Source organism: Lithobates pipiens, unplaced genomic scaffold (genome assembly GCF_037356315.1).
Source record: "Lithobates pipiens isolate NorthernLeopardFrog02 unplaced genomic scaffold, aLitPip1_a1.2 Scaffold_18, whole genome shotgun sequence".
Classification (NCBI taxonomy): Eukaryota; Metazoa; Chordata; class Amphibia; order Anura; family Ranidae; genus Lithobates; species Lithobates pipiens.
The window spans coordinates 628442129-628461265 of record NW_027507758.1 but is presented as its reverse complement, the minus strand read 5'-3'; the positions used below and the strand labels follow the sequence as shown (position 1 = coordinate 628461265).

At 43.9% G+C, this 19137-nt stretch overlaps 1 protein-coding gene across 1 annotated transcript in view; it reads left to right on the top strand.

Annotated features, from left to right (window-relative positions):
• Positions 1-18845, top strand: part of LOC143986874 (uncharacterized) — a 259820-nt gene extending 240975 nt beyond the window's left edge. The window contains 7 exon segments of the mRNA XM_077485281.1: positions 8477-8611; positions 8698-8821; positions 8940-9037; positions 9126-9353; positions 9433-9618; positions 9980-10112; positions 17312-18845. Coding sequence (XP_077341407.1) covers positions 8477-8611; positions 8698-8821; positions 8940-9037; positions 9126-9353; positions 9433-9618; positions 9980-10112; positions 17312-18570 — 2163 coding nt within the window. The 3' untranslated portion in view covers positions 18571-18845.
• The last annotated feature ends 292 nt before the right edge of the window (positions 18846-19137 follow it).

Sequence of the window (19137 nt, the reverse complement as noted above, 5' to 3'; positions counted from 1 at the left end):
GACCCTGACCCCCTCTGATGTAACGGAAACCTGTGGTACATCAGAGAGGGGCGGGGTCACCCATACGTCATTGGGGAAGCCCGGCTTCCCCATTCGTGTCAGAGGGGGCGAGGTCAGGTGACGGGTGGCTCCTCCCTCATATAAGAAGCGTCAGGCTTCCGGGATCCCCGCAGTGTCTCCACCGGTGGAGACAGAGGATGGATGCGCTGCGCTGGATGGATCACCCATCACTTGATCAGATCAGCCATCGCTGGACCCCGGAGAGATGATCATCCGTCGCTGGATAGCAAGAGTGGATTACCACCGCTGGAATCTTCTTTTATTTTTAATAAAGGAATTTTTCAAAAGTGTGTTTGTCTTATTTAACTATTTTTTACACTGTCTTTGTGAAATAGTAGGGGTTCATTTGGGGCCTTGGACCGCCCCTGAGTGCGGCACCTGCGGAGCATCTCGGAGCCCTGGATGGTGAACCAAAGGATCTTTTTTTTGTTTTCTTTTATCTCCCTTTCCTAAGCAAGAAGCACTACATGTGGAAATTAATTTCTCTCTTGTTCGATACACTAATGTGGTAATTATAACTAGGAGGAAGTAGAGAGGAGACATTGCTGGAAGTGGCAGTAGAGGAGTCCTCTCTGATCTATCCCTTTGAGTATACCCTTTAATACACACGAGGAAGTCGGAGGAGTCTCCAAGAAGCTGCTGCATAGCCATCCCCGTGATCGTCCCTGGTTACCTGGTTGCCCTGTACTAATTCCGCTGTTTACCTCACAGCGTTGAGGTAATTGCACTATATTAGCATCACTTGCACGGACCATCACAGAAGGATCGCTGGCTCAGCACGTCGCACTTTAATTGAGTGTGTTTATTAAGTCACACTATCTGATTATGCATGGGACAGTCTAATGTGCTTCACTGCAACCACGAAGATTTGGCTCTGTACTTATATCATTGCCTGTCATTTTCTGTTATAAACACTTTTTTCACTTAATTAATCACTTGCACATCATACCCTCATTTTGATGTTTTGTAGCATGTTATATGCATTTTGGTGTTTGTAGCATATTATATGCACTTAGTCACTGTTTGAACTATTTTTCATATACTTTTAAATATTATGCACTGGACCACTTTATGCATTAATGCACGTTTGCACTTTTAAAAATATTGTTTATATTTTTTTTCATTTTATATGCACTCCACCATTCTTTACCTATTTTGAAGGTTCAGCTTATCCATTTATTATTGTTTTATATGCACGATTACAAATTAGCGCATCACATTTTTACCTTGTTTGAAATCTACACTAGTGAGAGCCAACTCATATAGTGATTGCTGCTTTTTTTCTGCGATTCGTTGCTTGCTTCTATTTCCCATAGAGCGCAGAAGTCTCTAGATATACATAACTATTTATGTGACGATGTTATGCCGAACATTATGTGTAGAAAATAATTGTTACATATCTTTTCAGCAGCAAGTCCCTCCGAGGAAGACCCCAGTGTGGGTTGAAACGCGTCAGCGCTACCTATGTATCATATTCTTTGACTTATACACAAAGTCGATATGTAATTACTGTCTGATGATATGTACCTGTTTCTTTCTTTTTTTTTTATTTATTTTTTTAACAGGTATGTTTTTATTTATCACCATTGAGGAAAAAATCATTGGTACAATACAACAGTGCATCGTACAATACAACACAACATAACACAGTGTTCAGTGTACAATCAGTCTAAGAGACATTACATATCAACCCAGAGCAGGTCAAAAAGAAGAGGAGAGGAAATTGGGTAAAAGGAAAAAAGGAGGATGAGAGAAAGAGGGGGGGGGGAGGGGAAAAGGGGGGGGAGAACAGAAGCCAGGCTCCCGGAAGCAGCTCATAGAAAAAGGCAGACCTTAGCAATACATCATTCGTCCCCCGGCAGTCAACATTTTTTTCGGATAAGTGCAAGAGAACATCGCAGACCCCAGAACCAAACCACCCTCAAAGTATACCATCTATACTCCCACCCAGCATCCCCAGATCTTGTCGAATTTGGACGGACATTTCCTACTCATATACATCAGTTTATATAAAGGAAGAGCGGAGTCAATCAACCCTTTCCATTGAGAGATCCCAGGGGGGTCAGCCCTCTTCCAATTAAGCAGAATGGTCTTCCTGGCATAAAATGCCGCATAAAATACAAACAGTTGTTTATGTGTACCCACCGCCACTCCCTCACATACCCCCAAAAGCAGGACCACAGGGTCCATCGCCAACGAGAGACCCCCCCACCGAGTTCAGGACCCCCACCACCTCCCTCCAGAAGGTCTGAATAACTGGGCATTCCCACACTACATGCATAAATGTCCCAACCGCTGTGTCACATTTCGGACACCTATCGGAGCACAATGGGTATATTCTCGAGAGTCTCTGTGGAGTGTAGTAGGCCCTATGAAGAAACTTCAGTTGAATAAACCTATCCCGTGCAGAGATCATCAGGGGAATATAAGTCTGGATCCCCTCCAGCCAGTCCTCCCCCCTCAGAGACGGGAGGTCAGGCTTCCATTTGCAAAAAAGCGCAGACTCCTCCACGGGTTCTGAAGTGGAGAGCCTAAGGTATAGGGAGGAAAGGATACGATCCGCGTGTTTGGAAATTAGAAACTTCTCAATCTGGTGTGAGCAGATAGAGATTGGGGTAGGGAATTGGGCCCGTGTCGCATGGCGCAGCTGCAGGTATCGAAAAAACATTTTATTCGGTAGCCCGAAATCCGCCTTGAGGGTGTCAAAATTGAGGAGGACCCCCCTAGGCATAACATGTTGTATGGTCGTAATGCCATATTTGGCCCACAGTGCAGGGTCCGGGATAGAGTTGAAGTGTTGCAAATTCGGATTGCCCCACAACGGCATATGGGGTGAGACCTCAAGAGGGCCATTAAGTTTCCTCGACACCTGCATCCACACACACACCGTCGTTGCCATGGTTGACGTGACTGTTGGGTGGGCTTTAGGGCCTCTAAATACCAGAATACTAAGTGCGGCATATGACCCCAGAATGGCCGCCTCTAGGTTAACCGACGGATTGGACCGCGATTGCACAAACCACCACCGCACCGTCACCAGCACCGCCGCCCAGTAGTACTGTTTCAGGCACGGCAAGGCCAGCCCCCCAGCAGAAAGGGGCAGCTGAAGGGCAGTCCTCGCCACCCTGGGTACCGCCCCGGCCCAAATAAACGAAGTGATCACCCGATCAACCCTCAGGAAGAAGGAGTTAGGGATCGGGGTAGGGGTGTTCCGAAAGACATACAAGAACTTTGGCAAAAAGGTCATTTTTAAGAGGTTGATTCTACCCACCGGTGATAAGGGCAAAGACTTCCACATTTGGCATTTGGCAATCAGGTCATCTAAGATTGGGTATACATTATCATCTAGATATTGTTTGGGATCCTCTCGCACTACTATCCCTAGGTATCGGAATTTTTGAACAAATTTCAGGGGCGTCGGCGTGGTCACGTCTCGGGGGTTCTGGGAGAGTGAGAACAGCAAGCATTTGTCCCAATTGATCCTAATCCCCGAGAAGGAAACAAACTCCTCCATTATACACAGGGCCTGTTGCAGGGAGCCGGATGCGTCAGGGAGGTACAGGAGTGCGTCATCCGCATATAACGAAATTTTTTCTCTAAGGGGGCCCACCCGTAGCCCTTCAAAATCCTCCGATGCCCTTAAAAGTATGGCCAGGGGTTCTACTGCCAGCGCAAAGAGGCCAGGGGACAGAGGGCAGCCCTGCCTCGTGCCCCTGCCCAGCGCAAACTCCGCAGACAACGTACCATTGGTGTGAATTCTGGCAACGGGGTTGTTATAAAGCAGCCGAATCCAGGATATAAATTTAGGGCCAAAGTGAAAGCGTTCTAAAACCCCCCAGAGGAATTGCCATTCGACAGAGTCAAACGCTTTTTCTGCGTCGAGCGACGCAACGACTCCCTGCCCCTGCCCAGTCCTAGCCCTGGAGATGTGGGTATACAAGCGCCTAATGTTAATGTCAGTACCTTTGCCTGGCATAAAGCCCGTTTGATCTGTTTCTTTCTTTTTTAATAAGTCTTTCCCCCGAGCTCATGTTTTTATTATCATATTAAGGGGGCTTTTTTGCTCTATTTTTGAATAAATATAATTGTTCTTACATTACCAATTTGTTTCATGACTTTCTTTGCTGCCTAAAAACCCTGAATTTGGGGAGCCTTTTCTATTTACTATTTGTCTGGGGTGAGCAGCGCTCTTTAACCCTTTTGGGATATCTTTCCCTTGTTTTAAAAATATAAAGTTAACAGCAATAACAACAATATCGGTGTGCGTGGCACACTATAACCTGAGGGATTGGAGTCGACAACTAAATCATTGTGCACTTAGGATCCTACGAACGTGTGGGACCGCAGGCCTTAGGTTTGTGGTAGCTCTCGCCTTGATCGTGGGGCCAGTTCTGGGATGTAGTGGAGTTCAAATGGTAGCCCGTGTGATCGGTCGTGGCAGGAAGAAGAGGAAGAAAACCCCAGTTGGTCAAAAAAAATTTTGTACCCTTCTTTGGAAGTAAGGATGGGAATCATTTGTTGTTGGTATGTTACCAAGAGCTTGGTTGGGAAGCCCCACTTGTATGTGATATTTTTTTATTTTTTATTCCTGTAGTATAGTGGTGATGGGTTGAATGCTCTTCTCATCTCCATGGTGGCTTTGGAGAGGTCACTGAACAGGAGGACATTCGTGTACGGTGCTGGTAGTGGTTTAGTGGATTTGACCACCTGTAATATTTGCTCCTTAATATGGAAGTAATGCACCCTTGCTAGAATATCTCTCTGAATGTCAGGGGAGAGGTGTGCAGGTTTGGCGATTCTGTGCGCCCTGCCAATTGTGATGTCTCGTGCATTTAAGCGAGGGAGTAAACGTGAGAATAGCTGTTGTAGGTAAGGAGTAAGGATGAGCCGAACACCCCCGATTCGGTTCGCACCAGAACCTGCGAACAGACCTAAACTTCGTGTGAACTTTAGAGCTCTATTAAAGGACTGGAACGTTAAAAATCTAAAGTGCTAATTGTAAAGGCTAATATGCAAGTTACTGTCCTAAAAAGTGTTTGGGGACCTGGGTCCTGCCCCAGGGGACATGGATCAATGCAAAAAAAGTTTTAAAAACTAACGTTTTTTCGGGAGCAGTGATTTTAATAATGATTAAAGTGAAACAATAAAAGTGTAATATTCCTTTAAATTTCATACCTGGGGGGTGTCTATAGTATGCCTGTGAAGGGGCACATGTTTCCTGTGCTTAGAACTGTCCCTGCACAAAGTGTCATTTCTGCAGAAAAAAATAAGTCATTTAAAATCACTCCTGGCTATAATGAATTGTCGGCTCCCGTAATACAGAGAACACTCATTGAAAGTCATTGATAAAAAAAAAAAGTGTGGGGTTCCCCCAAATTCAATTACCAGGCCCTTCAAGTCTGGTATGGATATTAAGGGGAACCCCGCGTCAAATTTGGAAAAAAAAATTGACGTGGGGGTCCCCCTAAAATCCATACCAGACCCTTTATCCGAGCACACAACCTGGCAGGCCACAGGAAAAGAGGGGGGACAAGAGAATGCCCCCCCCCTCCTGAACTGTACCAGGCCACATGCCCTCAACATTGGGAGGATGCTTTGGAGTCCCCCCCAAAGCACCATGTCCCTATGTTGATGGGGACAAGGGCCTCATCCCCACAACCCTGGCCGGTGGTTGTGGGGGTCTGCGGGCGGGGGGCTTATCAGAATCTGGAAGCCCTCTTTAACAAGGGGACCCCCAGATCCCAGCCCCCCTGTTTGAAATGGTGAGGGGGTACAAAAGTACCCCTACCATTTCACAAATAAAGTGTAAAAAAATAGTTAAATAAGACAAACACACTTTTGAAAAATTCCTTTATTAAAAATAAAAAAAAGATTCCAGCGGTTATAATCCACTCTTGCTATCCAGCGACGGATGATCATCTCTCCGGGGTCCAGCGATGGCTGATCTGATCAAGCGATAGGTGATCCATCCAGCGCAGCGCATCCATCCTCTGTCTCCACCAGTGGAGACACTGTGGGGATCCCGGCAGCCTGACACTTAATATATAAGGGCGGGGCCACCCGTCACTTGACCTCGCCCCCTCTGAAATGAATGGGGAAGCCGGGCTTCCCCAATGACGTATGGGTGACCCCGCCCCTCTCTGATGTAACGCAGGTTTCCGTTACATCAGAGGGGGCGGAATCACTCATACGTCATTGGGGAAGCCCGGCTTCCCCCACTAGAGACAGAGGGGGACGGGGTCAGGTGACGGATGGCCCTGCCCTCCTCATATAAGAAACATCAGGCCGCGGGGATCCTGTAGTGTCTCTGACAGTGGAGACAGAGGATGCATGGATGGACTGCGCTGGAGGGAGAGATCACCTGTCGCTGGATCAGATCAGCCATCGCTGGACCCCGGAGAGATGATCATCCATCGCTGGATAGTAAGAGTGGATTACCACCGCTGGAATCTTTTTTTTTATTTATAATAAAGGAATTTTTCAAATGTGTTTGTCTTATTTAACTATTTTTTACACTTTCTTTGTGAAAGGGTACCCCCTTACCATTTCAAACAGGGGGTCCAGGATCTGGGGGTCCCCTTGTTAAAGGGGGCTTCCAGATTCTGATAAGCCCCCCGCCCGCAGACCCCCACAACCACTGGCCAGGGTTGTGGGATGAGGCCCTTGTCCCCATCAATATGGGGACATGGTGCTTTGGGGGGACCCCAAAGCATCCTCCCAATGTTGAGGGCATGTGGCCTGGTACGGTTCAGGAGGGGGGGGCGCTCTCTCACCCCCCCTCTTTTCCTGGTGCCTGTCAGGTTGCATGCTCAGATAAAGGGTCTGGTATGGATTTTTAGGGGGGCCCCCACGTCAATTTTTTCTTATTTGACGCAGGTTCCCCTTAATATCCATACCAGACCTGAAGGGCCTGGTAATTGAATTTGGGGGAACCCCACACTTTATTTTTATTTTATTTTTTTATCAATGACTTTCAATGAGTGTTCTCTGTATTACGGGAGCCGACAATTCATTATAGCCGCGGGTGATTTTAAATGACTTTTTTTTTTCTGCAGAAATTACACTTTGTGCAGGGACAGTTCTAAGCACGGGAAACATGCGCCCCTTCACCGGCATACTATAGACACCCCCCAGGTACGAAATTTAAAGGAGTATTACACTTTTATTGTTTCACTTTAATCATTATTAAAATCACTGCTCCCGAAAAAACGGCTGTTTTTGAAACTTTTTTTTGCATTGATCCATGTCCCCCGGGGCAGGACCCATGGATCCTGTCACAGGGTTATCTGATGCAGGGATGGCCGCAAGAGCTGGGGTGTGTGTTGTATCAGTCTCCCTGTCAGCCCACTAGTGTTTCTTGGGCTGGGGTTTTTTGCTGGTGGAGAGGGCTGGGGAAGAAGCCAGCTTCTTACCTCTATCCGTGTTGTTTTGGGAGGATGAGGTGTCCGGTGAGGGCAGGGTGTCCATCTCCTCTCTGAGGTAGTTCTCCTTGGGTGATATGGCTGAGTATTCCTCCTGTGGGGGAGCCAAGTGATATGCCTCAGCTGCCTTGGAGCGGGATGTCACTGAGGCATTGTACCCGGAGCCGGCGCCATTTTGGGCCTCGTTCATGGCTGCGCTGGGATAATAGTCTGTGAGACGACATGTTGCGGGCAGCTTATACCGCCTTCTATATACCACCTTCTAGACCTGCCTGGGATGGTCTCTTGTCCTTTCCCCCTCCGTGTAGCCGGATTGGGGGTCGGATCTTTGCCATATGTTGCTTCTTTGTTGTTCCTGTCCGTGGAGCGGAGCTCTGGCTTCAGGCATCCATTACTCTCCGCGGCAGGCCACGCCCCCTGGTGATCAGCTATTTTATCGTAACTGTGACATTATGGCAGGCAGATTGGTCACTTTTGGTGCTATTTTGGGACCATTCATATTTATACAGCGATCAATGCGAATAAAAATGCATTGAATACTGTGTAAATGTGACTGGCAGTGAAGGGGTTAACCAGGAGGGGGTGCTACAGGGGTTAAGTGTGTCCTAGGGATGTGTTCTAACTGTGGGGGGAGGGGCTACACGTGACACGACACTGATCACCGCTCCCGATTACAGGAATCTGTGATCAGTGACAGCGTTGCTAGGCAGAACAGGGAAATGCTTGTTTATATTAGCATTTCACAGTTCTTCAGCTCCGTGAGACGATCGCGATCACACTCACGGAGCTCGTGGCAGAGTCGTGCGCGCCTGCGACCACACAGCGGCAAATTCAAAGGGACGTACAGGTACGCCCATTTGCGCAGCCGTGCCATTCTTCCAACATAAACGTACATGCGGCGATCGGCAAGCAGTTAATAAAACACAGACCTGACCAGAGAGGTGAGGAGGATTCTGGGATTCTAACATGATATTCCTATTGGTTCCTCAATACAGAGATTTCCTCTTGTGAAGTCCGGTGATCATATGACCATCACAGTGCCTCCATGTGACTCCCTAAAACCTGAGAGACACAACATGCAGAAGATTCTAGAAGTCACCAAGAAGATGATGGAGCTGCTGACAGGAGAGGTGAGCGGTGCTGAGAATTCTGGGACATTATCCAGTAACAGACAAGGGATGTGTCTGGATGGTGACTGTATCATTGTGTGTGTCAGGTTCCTATAAGGAGTCAGGATGTCACCGTCTCTTTCTCCATGGAGGAGTGGGAGTATTTAGAAGGACACAAGGATCTCTACAAGGATGTCATGATGGACAATCAGCAGCCCCTCATATCACTGGGTAAGAGGAGACTTTTTATTGTAAAGGGGAGAGCAGTACGGAGGGTCCACCTAGATCCCCCATCATCTGATAAACACATAGAAACAATGTATTCAGTCAGTGTGTGTGTTTCCTACAGATGGATCCAGTAATGGGAACCTACCAGAGAGATGTCCCTGTCCTCTGTATTCCCAGGATTCTACAAAGGAAGGTCACACCATCCCTCACCATCATCAGGTAGATGAGGAACAATCACTGATAGTATCATTAGGATCTGTACATTATCTGCATTGTTACAATTAATGTCATTTTATTCTATATTAAGAGTGGAAACCTGAGAGAGTCTAAAGTTGAGGTTAAAGAAGAGATAAAAGAGGAGGATGATGAGGATGGGGTAATGGAAGAGTCAGATTTTCTAAAAGAACACAAAGATCTGTACCAGGACACCATGGTGGAGTCATCCAGCTACAAAAACCCACCAGAGATATGTGCCCATCCTCTGTATTCCCAGGATTCCACACAGGAAGATCACAAAATCCCTCACCATCATCAGGTAGATGATTGATAACTATTGGTAGTTCTGATTTATACACCGCATGATGGTTACAATGAATGTTTTATTATATATTCAGAGTGGAAACCTCAGGGATGATAATTATGATGTTAAAGAGGAGGATGGAGTGATGGAGGAGTTTTCAGAAGGACACAAGGATATGATGGAGCCACCAAATACCAGGAACCCACCAGAGAGATATCCCCATCCTCTGTATTCCCGGGATTCCACACAGGAAGATCACACCATCCCTCACTGTTACAAGGTTGGTGGGATGGATCATCTAGAACATGGACTTAAGGAGACGGGGGGACGGGGGGTTGGTGGGGTTATTTACTTAAGGCAAATCCACTGTGCACTTGGAAGTGCAGTCGCTGTAGATCTGAGGGGAACATAGAAGGCAAAAATTTAAAAACAGCATTTTTGCTTGCATATGATTGGATGATAGACATCAGCAGAGCGTCCCTCATTTCAGATCTACAGCAACTGCACTTCCATGTGCACTTATAGTGCGTAGTGGATTTGCCTTTAGTAAATCAACACCAATATGTGTTTTTTTTATGTGATGTCACAATAATAAAGCTTATATCTTACAGATGATATTCTCTTTCATTTTCTTGATTTAGAGTGGAGATCCAATCGATATAGAATTTGAGGTTAAAGAAGAAAAGTTTGTGAGGGATGATCAGCAGTCTATGAAGGAAGATGGAATAACGAGGACATTTATAGAGGAGTACACTCCTACAGAGATCAGTACAGGTGGGTCATTAACACTAAATACATTCCTCCATCCATACTGCTCACTGATTGGTCCAGAGTAGGGCGGGGACTGGATTATATCAGCCTGTAATCCCCTGGTCACTTTCCTGAGCTGTGTTCCCCATCCTGTATTCCTGTATTTCTCTTGGATAATCTTCCTTCTCTGTGCTGCAGACACAATTTATGTATCTAGACTGGATTTATGGAAATTCTGGGGTTCAGCTGGCAGCAAAATGTTCATTTTCACCATAGATGTTACTAGACCTAGGCACCTGGGGTATGTGGTTTGGGTCTTCTGCCCCATACGCAAGTATAGCAAGATGTCTGACAGAACAATTCTCCCAGGATTGCTTGTTCTGTTGTCTGCTGGCTGTGCCGGTGGAGGGATATGTCTGGTATATTCTCAGACCCAAGTCACTGAGTGCAGTCTCAGGAGATGGGAGGCAGCGGTATGGGACCTCTGCAACTTGTCGCATGTAAACATTTAATCTTCCACTGATTATTGAATACCAATATTATGAGTCCTGACCCTTATACTATATCATTTATATTGTACATTACATTCTCCTGACCCCTGCACTATATACTTTGTTGTACATTACATTATTCTGATACTATAAAATACTAACCAGTGTATCCTATATAATAAGTTGTACATTACATAGTCTTGACTTCTTTTACGCCCATTTTCTACCAGCTGGACATTTTATATCTGATGATTTGATTAGGAGCACAGACTTTTACATGTTGATAATGTGATAACTTCCTCAAACTTTGGAATCTTGAACAGAAAGTGATAATGAGGGAGGAGTCAATAACCCAATGATGGTGGTCTTAAGGATCAGTCCAGTCTTCATCTTGGTTGTTCTCCCTCATCTTCACTCTCTGACCTCTGGTGGGGCTCAGCCCTGCTGTTGTTCATAACTAAATCATGGACTAAATAAGGAAGTGTAGTACTTCTTATGTTGGGAAGATAGCAATGAGTGATAGAGGGGGTGGGGACACTTGTACTATAATCCCCTCATCACTGTCACTCCTATAAAAGTGAGGTCTCGTTTCCTCACTCTCTGACTAAGGTCCATGAATAAAGAAATTAACTGGTAGGAGATGTAGGGCAGAAACAACTAATTGATTTTGAAAATAGTTGTCAACTATTTTCATAATCGATTAGTTGGTCTGTTGATTAATTGGCCTGCATACAGAATGCTTTATTTATTTACACATCAGAAAATACAGCTCAGTACACCATCCATACATGTCAGTAAATGCCTGAGAACTTGAATGTGAGGAGCAATGCCTCATGGGACATGTAGTCCTGGGCAAGAGAAGGAAACAAGTGATTCTAAAAGCAGAAGTTTTTTTATCTTCCTAAAGGGGAACTCTATACTCTAATTTGTGGCTTACTATAAAGAACCTCTATACTATACTTTGTGGCTTCCTATAGGGGAACTCTATACTATACTTTGTACCTTCCTTTAGGGACCCTCTATACCAGGGGTGCCCAAACAGTGGCCCGCGGAGCCCTTTGATGTGGCCCACGACCTCCTGCTCTGGGATTGAATAGAAAGAATACTGTTATTAAAGGTCAGTTTATTACTAAAATCACAGTGTATAAATGGGCATATCTTTTTGGTGAGCTTTCTGAAAGTGCACCAAACCTGTAGAATATAATAGCAGTCTATTGCAAACTGCAGGAAAGCCAAAGGTACACTGCGTTGCACACGTGGGGCAAGTAAACCGCAGCGCATCATTGTGAAAGCAGCCTTGGACCCCTTTCACACTGTCAGTCCGATAGTCCAACCAATTGGACCCTCCATTCACCTCTAAGTAGTGGCAGACATAAACCGACTTGTGTTCTACCTCCAATACAATCCACTAAAAAGTTGTGGGCTGCATCCGTGTCTGCTCTCCAAATGCAAAGTGGACACGGACATGCCACCCACCTGCTCCGCTCATTGTGGCCCATGACCGGTTACCAAGTCGCTTAAGTGGCCTTTGCTCTTCAAAAGGTTGAGCACCCCTGCTCTATACTATACTTTGTAGCTTCCTATAGGGGAACTCTATACTATACTTTGTACCTTCCTATAGGAGAACTCTATACTATACTTTGTACCTTCCTATAGGGGCACTCTATACTATACTTTGTAGCTTCCCATAGGGGCCCTCTATACTATACTTTGTAGCTTCCTATAGGGGAACTCTGTACTATACTTTGCGTCTTCCTATAGGGGAGCACTATTCTATACTATACTTTGTAGCTTCCTGTTTCAATATTTTTTATTACATTTTCAATTTTTAACAAACACATTTAAACAAACATACATTATTTACACACACTACTTGGGGTTAGGTTATGTTTCTTTACCATATTGCATATTTATAATAGTAATTACAGTAACGTCATTGTAATGAGGTTAGGCAGTGCTAGTTAATCAATGTATTCAAAGTTGAATAGAGCATTAGTTGACTTTGTTTTTCAGTCCATGTTTTCCAATGGCTGTCAAATGTTTTACATGTCAAAGAATTGATAGCCTGTAGGTGTTCAAAGGTGTGATTTCTCTTGACTAGTGTAATAACCTTAGATGTGTTGATGGCCAAGGTGTTTTTCCATTTTGGAAGGATAAGGGTACAGGTTGCCAGTAATATGTGTGTGGTGACTGATCTGTAGTCTGGTGGAAATCTCTCTATCCCAATGTGAAGGATTAAGTGACAGAGGCCTTCGATCTACTAAAAACAGTGTGTCTAAAACAAAGAACAAAACACAAATAAGTGATAATCCAAGTGAAATAGTGCTCCAAAAATTATATAAGGTGCTTATATAAATAGACCTGCTGCAAAACGTATTCGTGTTCACAATACACAAAGAAAGAATAAAAAATGAAATGGTGATCTTGTGCAATAGTGTATAAGCACTCAGCCTGAAAAAACAGCCTGAAATTAAATGTGATAATCAATAATAATAAAATCCAAGTGAATGGTCAGTTAATAGGAAATGGTGAGTATCCAAAAACTAAACAAAAAGAAATATACTAAAATATTAGCTCACAGAACTCTCAGCTTAAATCTGTATAAATCCAGCATTCAAATCCTATTTGACTTCATGTATATCTCCAGATATCATTCACCCATATAGGCATAGATAAAGGACACAGAGTGTCCGGCCCTAAATGCTCCAATTTTGGTGTAACTCGCAAAGGATGAAAAAGCCTCCAATAGTATAGTATAGTATGTTAAATAACTAACAATATTCTATTAAGTGCAAAAAGTTGCAAAAGATTTTAAAAACATGGAAGATAAAAAGTGTGGCGTTCTGTTTGCCTTCTCACTTATTTGAAGTTATTAGGTGACCCTACCAGTAAATACAAGAAAGAATTATAATTAGAATTACTGGTCAACCTAGGCATTAAGAAAGACATATTAAACAAGAAGGAGTCTAAATATCTCATGCCATAGCAATGTAGAATTCCAGTGATATATACTATCCCAAAGATCCATAAGAATAGAGAACATCCACCAGGCAGACCCATCGTCAATGGGATAGACTCATTGAAATCAAGGATGGGACAGTATATTGATCATTTCATCCAACCGGCAGTACAGAATACATTGGCATACCTCAAAGACACTAAACATGTCTTTCAATTGTTAGATACACTGCCTGTATTAGAGGGTAGAACTCTCTTGGCCACGGCAGATGTGTCTTCATTGTACACGATTGTACAACACTATGTGCTGCAACCAAATGGCTTCTTATGAAACATAGTGCACTAGTGTGCAAACAAAGAAAGTTCCTAATTAAATGTTTAGAATTTTGTTTAAAGTATAGTTGGGAGCGGAATTTGCACAGTGTTGCTAATGCTTTCATGACACACTGGGAAGAAGATGCTGTATATAAAGATACACTTGCCGAGTTGACTTTGTACAAAAGATGCATTGACGACTAAATTATTGTATGGAATGGCAGTCTGAATTTATTGGAGAAGTTTTTACATAAATTGATCGATAATGATTAGAATATACATCTGGTATGGAAAATAGATGAACAATCTGTTGACTTTTGGATCTGAACGTTGTCTTGGAGGGGGATGTCAAAGACTTATTTTAAGAATGTTGACACCACACGCTATCTATCTTTGGATAGCTGTCACTTTAAGCCTTGGCTATACAATATTCCCAAGGGACGACTCATCAGGCTTAAAAGGAACTGCACAAAAGAAGCGGTCTATAAGATACAGGTAGAGCTGATTGGAGCTTCAAAGAAAAGGGATACAATGACAATATGCCCGTCTGTGTGCTAGTCCACCGAACTTTTGAAATGAACGGACTTTCCCACACACGGAGAAAAGTCCGTTCATTTTGAACACGGCTCCAGGTAGACGGGACTAGTGAAAGAAGTCAATGTTGCCGCCTCCATCAGCGAGATTGACACCACGCTAGCCCCGTCACATGGTATGGACTTAAAGGGGAAGCCCTACACCGGATAAAGACCGCACGTGCGTGAGAAGCTCCCGCAGGGTTTCTCTGAGATTAGAAAGCGTGTTCGCCATAGCTGCTGTTGGTGAAATTTTGTTTTGGGTTTCCATTTTGTGTATGTTTGATAGTATGTTGTTTAGTTTAATGGAGTGTCGTTTATTTTCTTTGGCTCCTAGCTGTATTAGTATGCCTCGCATGTATGCTTCATGTGCATTCCATAAAGTGAATGGGTCTAACGTAGTTGTGCAATTGATACGGAAGAAATCATGCAGATACTGAGAGATCACAGAAAACGTTTTTGTGGTTCTACGGTCACTCCCTAGTATGGCAAACTACTAAAAGCTATGTATTCATTGATTCTACTACAACCTGTCTTTTCAGACCGCAATATGGTGATGCGTCGTTGTTGTTGGCCACTTTTGCATTAATTTTATATCCTACTCAAACCTTACAAATCACTACAGATCTCGGGGAATCCTGGTAAATTGTTAAGATCACTAGCTGCTTTATTTCCAAAGAAGCTCGAACTTGAGTGAAACATGTAGAAAATTGCAGCTCGGCTTTGCTTTTGCTTTTATGTATAAATTTGGGTAACTCTGGTTTTTCCACGCTGTATCTTGTATGATCATCTTTATGGCTATATAGTGATGTCTTGTTCATTATTTATGTAAGATGTACAAAATAAAATTGTTTTATTTTTAATAATTGATATTTAATTGTTGACTTTGTTGATTTGATACCAGTAAAAGTCCCGGGGTTGGCACTTCCCAGCCCTTCTTTTGGCCCCTTCAATCTTTTTCCATTGGAAGTTTTAGTTGGCCTCAGCTGCCTGTGGCCATAGAGGGGAAGCAAGAAATACATAACCCCACCCCCTCATTACACACTGGCTTTAGTGGAAGGTCTATATTCAATGGTATGTGACGTCCTTCACATTGCACCCCATCACATTACAGGCGCACTGTGAAGGAGTTCCCAGCTCAATTTTAGACGGGGAGTAGCAAGAGGGGGGTGCGGATGGGTTGGGGGGTGGCAAATTAATCTTCGCCTTCCTAGTCAGAAATCCTTGCGAGTGCTCTTCTCCCTCCTTCTCTCCATGTGTCACACACACCGCATGAGTTTTGCTCTGAAATGCCCGGTGGCGCTGTGAAATTGAACCAGTGTGACTTTTACCATAGGAGCCTCGAACTGGTCTAGGAGGCAGGACTTTGTCACAGTGGCTGCCCGGGCAATTAAAATCCAAGCTCTGCGACAGCAGGATATTGCTCCTCTGTGTGATCCAGGGGTACTGGTAGGCTGAAATTGGTGAGCACTGATAAGGCTGCAATTAGTGGGCACTGGTAAGCTGCATTTGGTGGACACTGGTAAGCAAGCTGCATTTGGTGGGCACTGGTAAGCTGCATTTCGCGGACACTAACAAGGATTCATTTAGTGGGCACTAGTAAGGCTACATTTGGTGGGCACTGGTAGGCTGCATTTGGTGGGCACTGGTAGGCTGCATTTGATGGGAACTGGTGAGGCTGTATTGATCTCTTGTATCATTTCCGCAGTCTCTGACCATCTCCTGTACTGGGGGCTCTTTCTAAACAGACTCTCTAAACAGACTCTCTAACACAGTGTTTCTCAAATCCAGTCCTCAGGCCCCCCCAACAGGTCATGTTTTCAGGTTTTCCATTATTTTTCACAGGTGATTTGATCAGTTTCACTGCCTTAGCAATTACCACAGCCGTTTCATCTGAGGGAAATCCTGAAAACATGACCTGTTGGGGGGGCCTGAGGACTGGATTTGAGAAACACTGCTCTAACAGAAGCCCTCTCTGTATCCATTAGAGAGACCCCCCTCCAGGTCCAATTAGAGTACTCTGCTTCTCTTCCTGTATTTTGTTTATTGTGAAGAGATTGTGGGAGGATCCCAGGGTAAAGATGACTCCTTAGGGGAGCATCTCTGTATTTGAGTCATTGCCATAGAAACGTTTGTAAAGGGGGGTGAGTTGGTAAGGTGACCACGCCCTTGTAGGGGCGCCAGATATATTTCTGCACCCAGGCGCATGTAACTCTAGGATCAGCCCTGTATATGATATAAGATATAAAATTCCACTTGCTTTTAACATTCAATTATAAAATGAATGTAACTTCTGAGCAAAAACCACATACACTATGTGAAAATGTTTTTTCTTTGTGTACGGCCAGCATAAGTGACATCAGGTGCAGGGAGCTTGTACCCACCTACCTGTCTATGACAAGGGAGTCTGTCATCCATCATATTATATTACACTCCTGTCTGATCATCTGCAAAACAGCGTTTTACATCTTTTTTTATTTTTTAATAATGTTGATCTCTGATTCTTATATGTAGCAGATTCTCCCTCTAATAATACATCTATCTGTCTGTTATTCTCAGAATGGATTAAATATGCAACTATATATATGGATATTTATATTTACTGCTGTATATAGATATTCAAGAATAATAACCAAATTATACACCAACCTTTTTTTTTTGTTTGTTTTTTTTTCCAATTAATCGATTAATTGAAATAATAATCATCCATCTAATCAATTCTGAAAATAATCATTAGTTGCCGCACTACAGAGGACCCATTTACTAGTTACCTTGAGAGGGGAATTGAAAGATCCTCAGAGACAAAGCTGCCTGATGTGGGCGGAGTCCTGGTTTAGGGGAACCAATCAGCTAATGTCTAGTAATAATGTTTGTATTTCTATTTTAGCACATGGACGGGAGATGAGGAAAACCTCAGAGGATTGTCTCACTTTGTCTTCAGACTGTAAAGTAGAAGATGAGGACATCACACAGTATAGTCCAGGAAAAAACCAGACTACCTCAAATGTCCATCCGGCACCACACAGTGTAGATGGACCATCGTATTCCTCTTATCCTGAGGAACCTCAGACTGTGAGGGACGGTGCCGTCCTTCCAACAGAGAAGAGGTTTTCCTGTACTGAGTGCGGGAAGTGTTTCCGTTTTAAAGCCCATCTTAATGATCATATAAGATCTCACACAAGAGAGAAGCCGTATTCCTGTCCTGAATGTGGGAAATGTTTTTCACAGAAGTCCCATCTTTCCAGACATCAGAGATCTCACACAGGGGAGAAGCCATATTCCTGTACTGAATGTGGGAAATGTTTTTCACAGAAGACCCATCTTTCCAAACATCAAAGATCTCACACAGGGGAGAAGCCGTATTCCTGTCCTGGGTGTGGGAAGCGTTTTTCAGTGAAGTCCCATCTTTCCACACATCAGAGATATCACACGGGGGAGAAGCCATATTCCTGTACTGAGTGTGGGAAGTGTTTCCAATTTAAATGCAATCTTAATGTGCATAAAAGATCTCACACGGAGAAGCCGTATTCCTGTCCTGAATGTGGGAAATGTTTTTCACAGAAGTCCAATCTTTCCAAACATCAAAGATCTCACACAGGGGAGAAGCCGTATTCCTGTCCTGGGTGTGGGAAGCGTTTTTCAGTGAAGTCCCATCTTTTCGAACATCAGAGATCTCACATGGGGGAAAAGCCATATTCTTGTATTGAGTGTGGGGAGTGTTTCCAATTTAAACCCAATCTTAATGTGCATAAAAGATCTCACACGGAGAAGCCGTATTCCTGTCCTGAGTGTGGGAAATGTTTTTCAGAGAAGTACAGTGTTTACAGACATCAGAGATCTCACACAGGAGAGAAGCCGTATTCCTGTCCTGAGTGCGGGAAATGTTTTTCAGAGAAGTCCTATCTTAACACACATCGGACATTACACACAGGGGAGAAGCCGTATTCCTGTCCTGAGTGCGGGAAACGTTTTTCAGTGAAGTCCCGTCTTAACACACATCAGAGATTTCACACGGGGGAGAAGCCGTATTCCTGTCCCGACTGTGGGAAATGTTTTTCACTGAGGTCCAATCTTTCCAGACATCAGAGATCTCACACAAGGAGAAGCCGTATTCCTGTCCTGAGCGAGGGAATTGTTCCTCACTGAAGTCCTGTCTTCCTGTACATCAGGGATCCCACACAACCCTCGAGGTGTATTAGTGCGGGAAATGTCTTCTATATGAATGTTGCTGGACATCACAGCTCTCATGTGGGGAAGATGCACACCCTGATATACACCTCAGATATACTCCATGGCTGATCTTCATCATGTAAGAAACAGTTGATAAGGAGATCAGAGATCACCAAAGACATGGATGAAGTGTTGTACCGTGTTGGCCATTGATAGCAGTAGAAAAATAAAAATGGAGTCATTGCCTTTCATTGTGTGGTGTAAGATTTCACTAACACTTTAGAGGTCTGTTTAAAAAATAAATATTTGAATGGTTATGACCAGCATTCCCCAAGCTGTGATGAATATTGGCCGTATTTTATTTCATCCACTGATTTCCTTGACTCCATCTAATGACCATAATGCAGTATTGCACTAATTGAGGTATTTCAGGAAAAATATCAGATTATGGCCACTAGATGGAGCTGATGATCATAGGAAATCACTGTGTTAAATCGCAGACAGAAATTGTAACAGCTGGATGAATGATTGTCACATAAATCT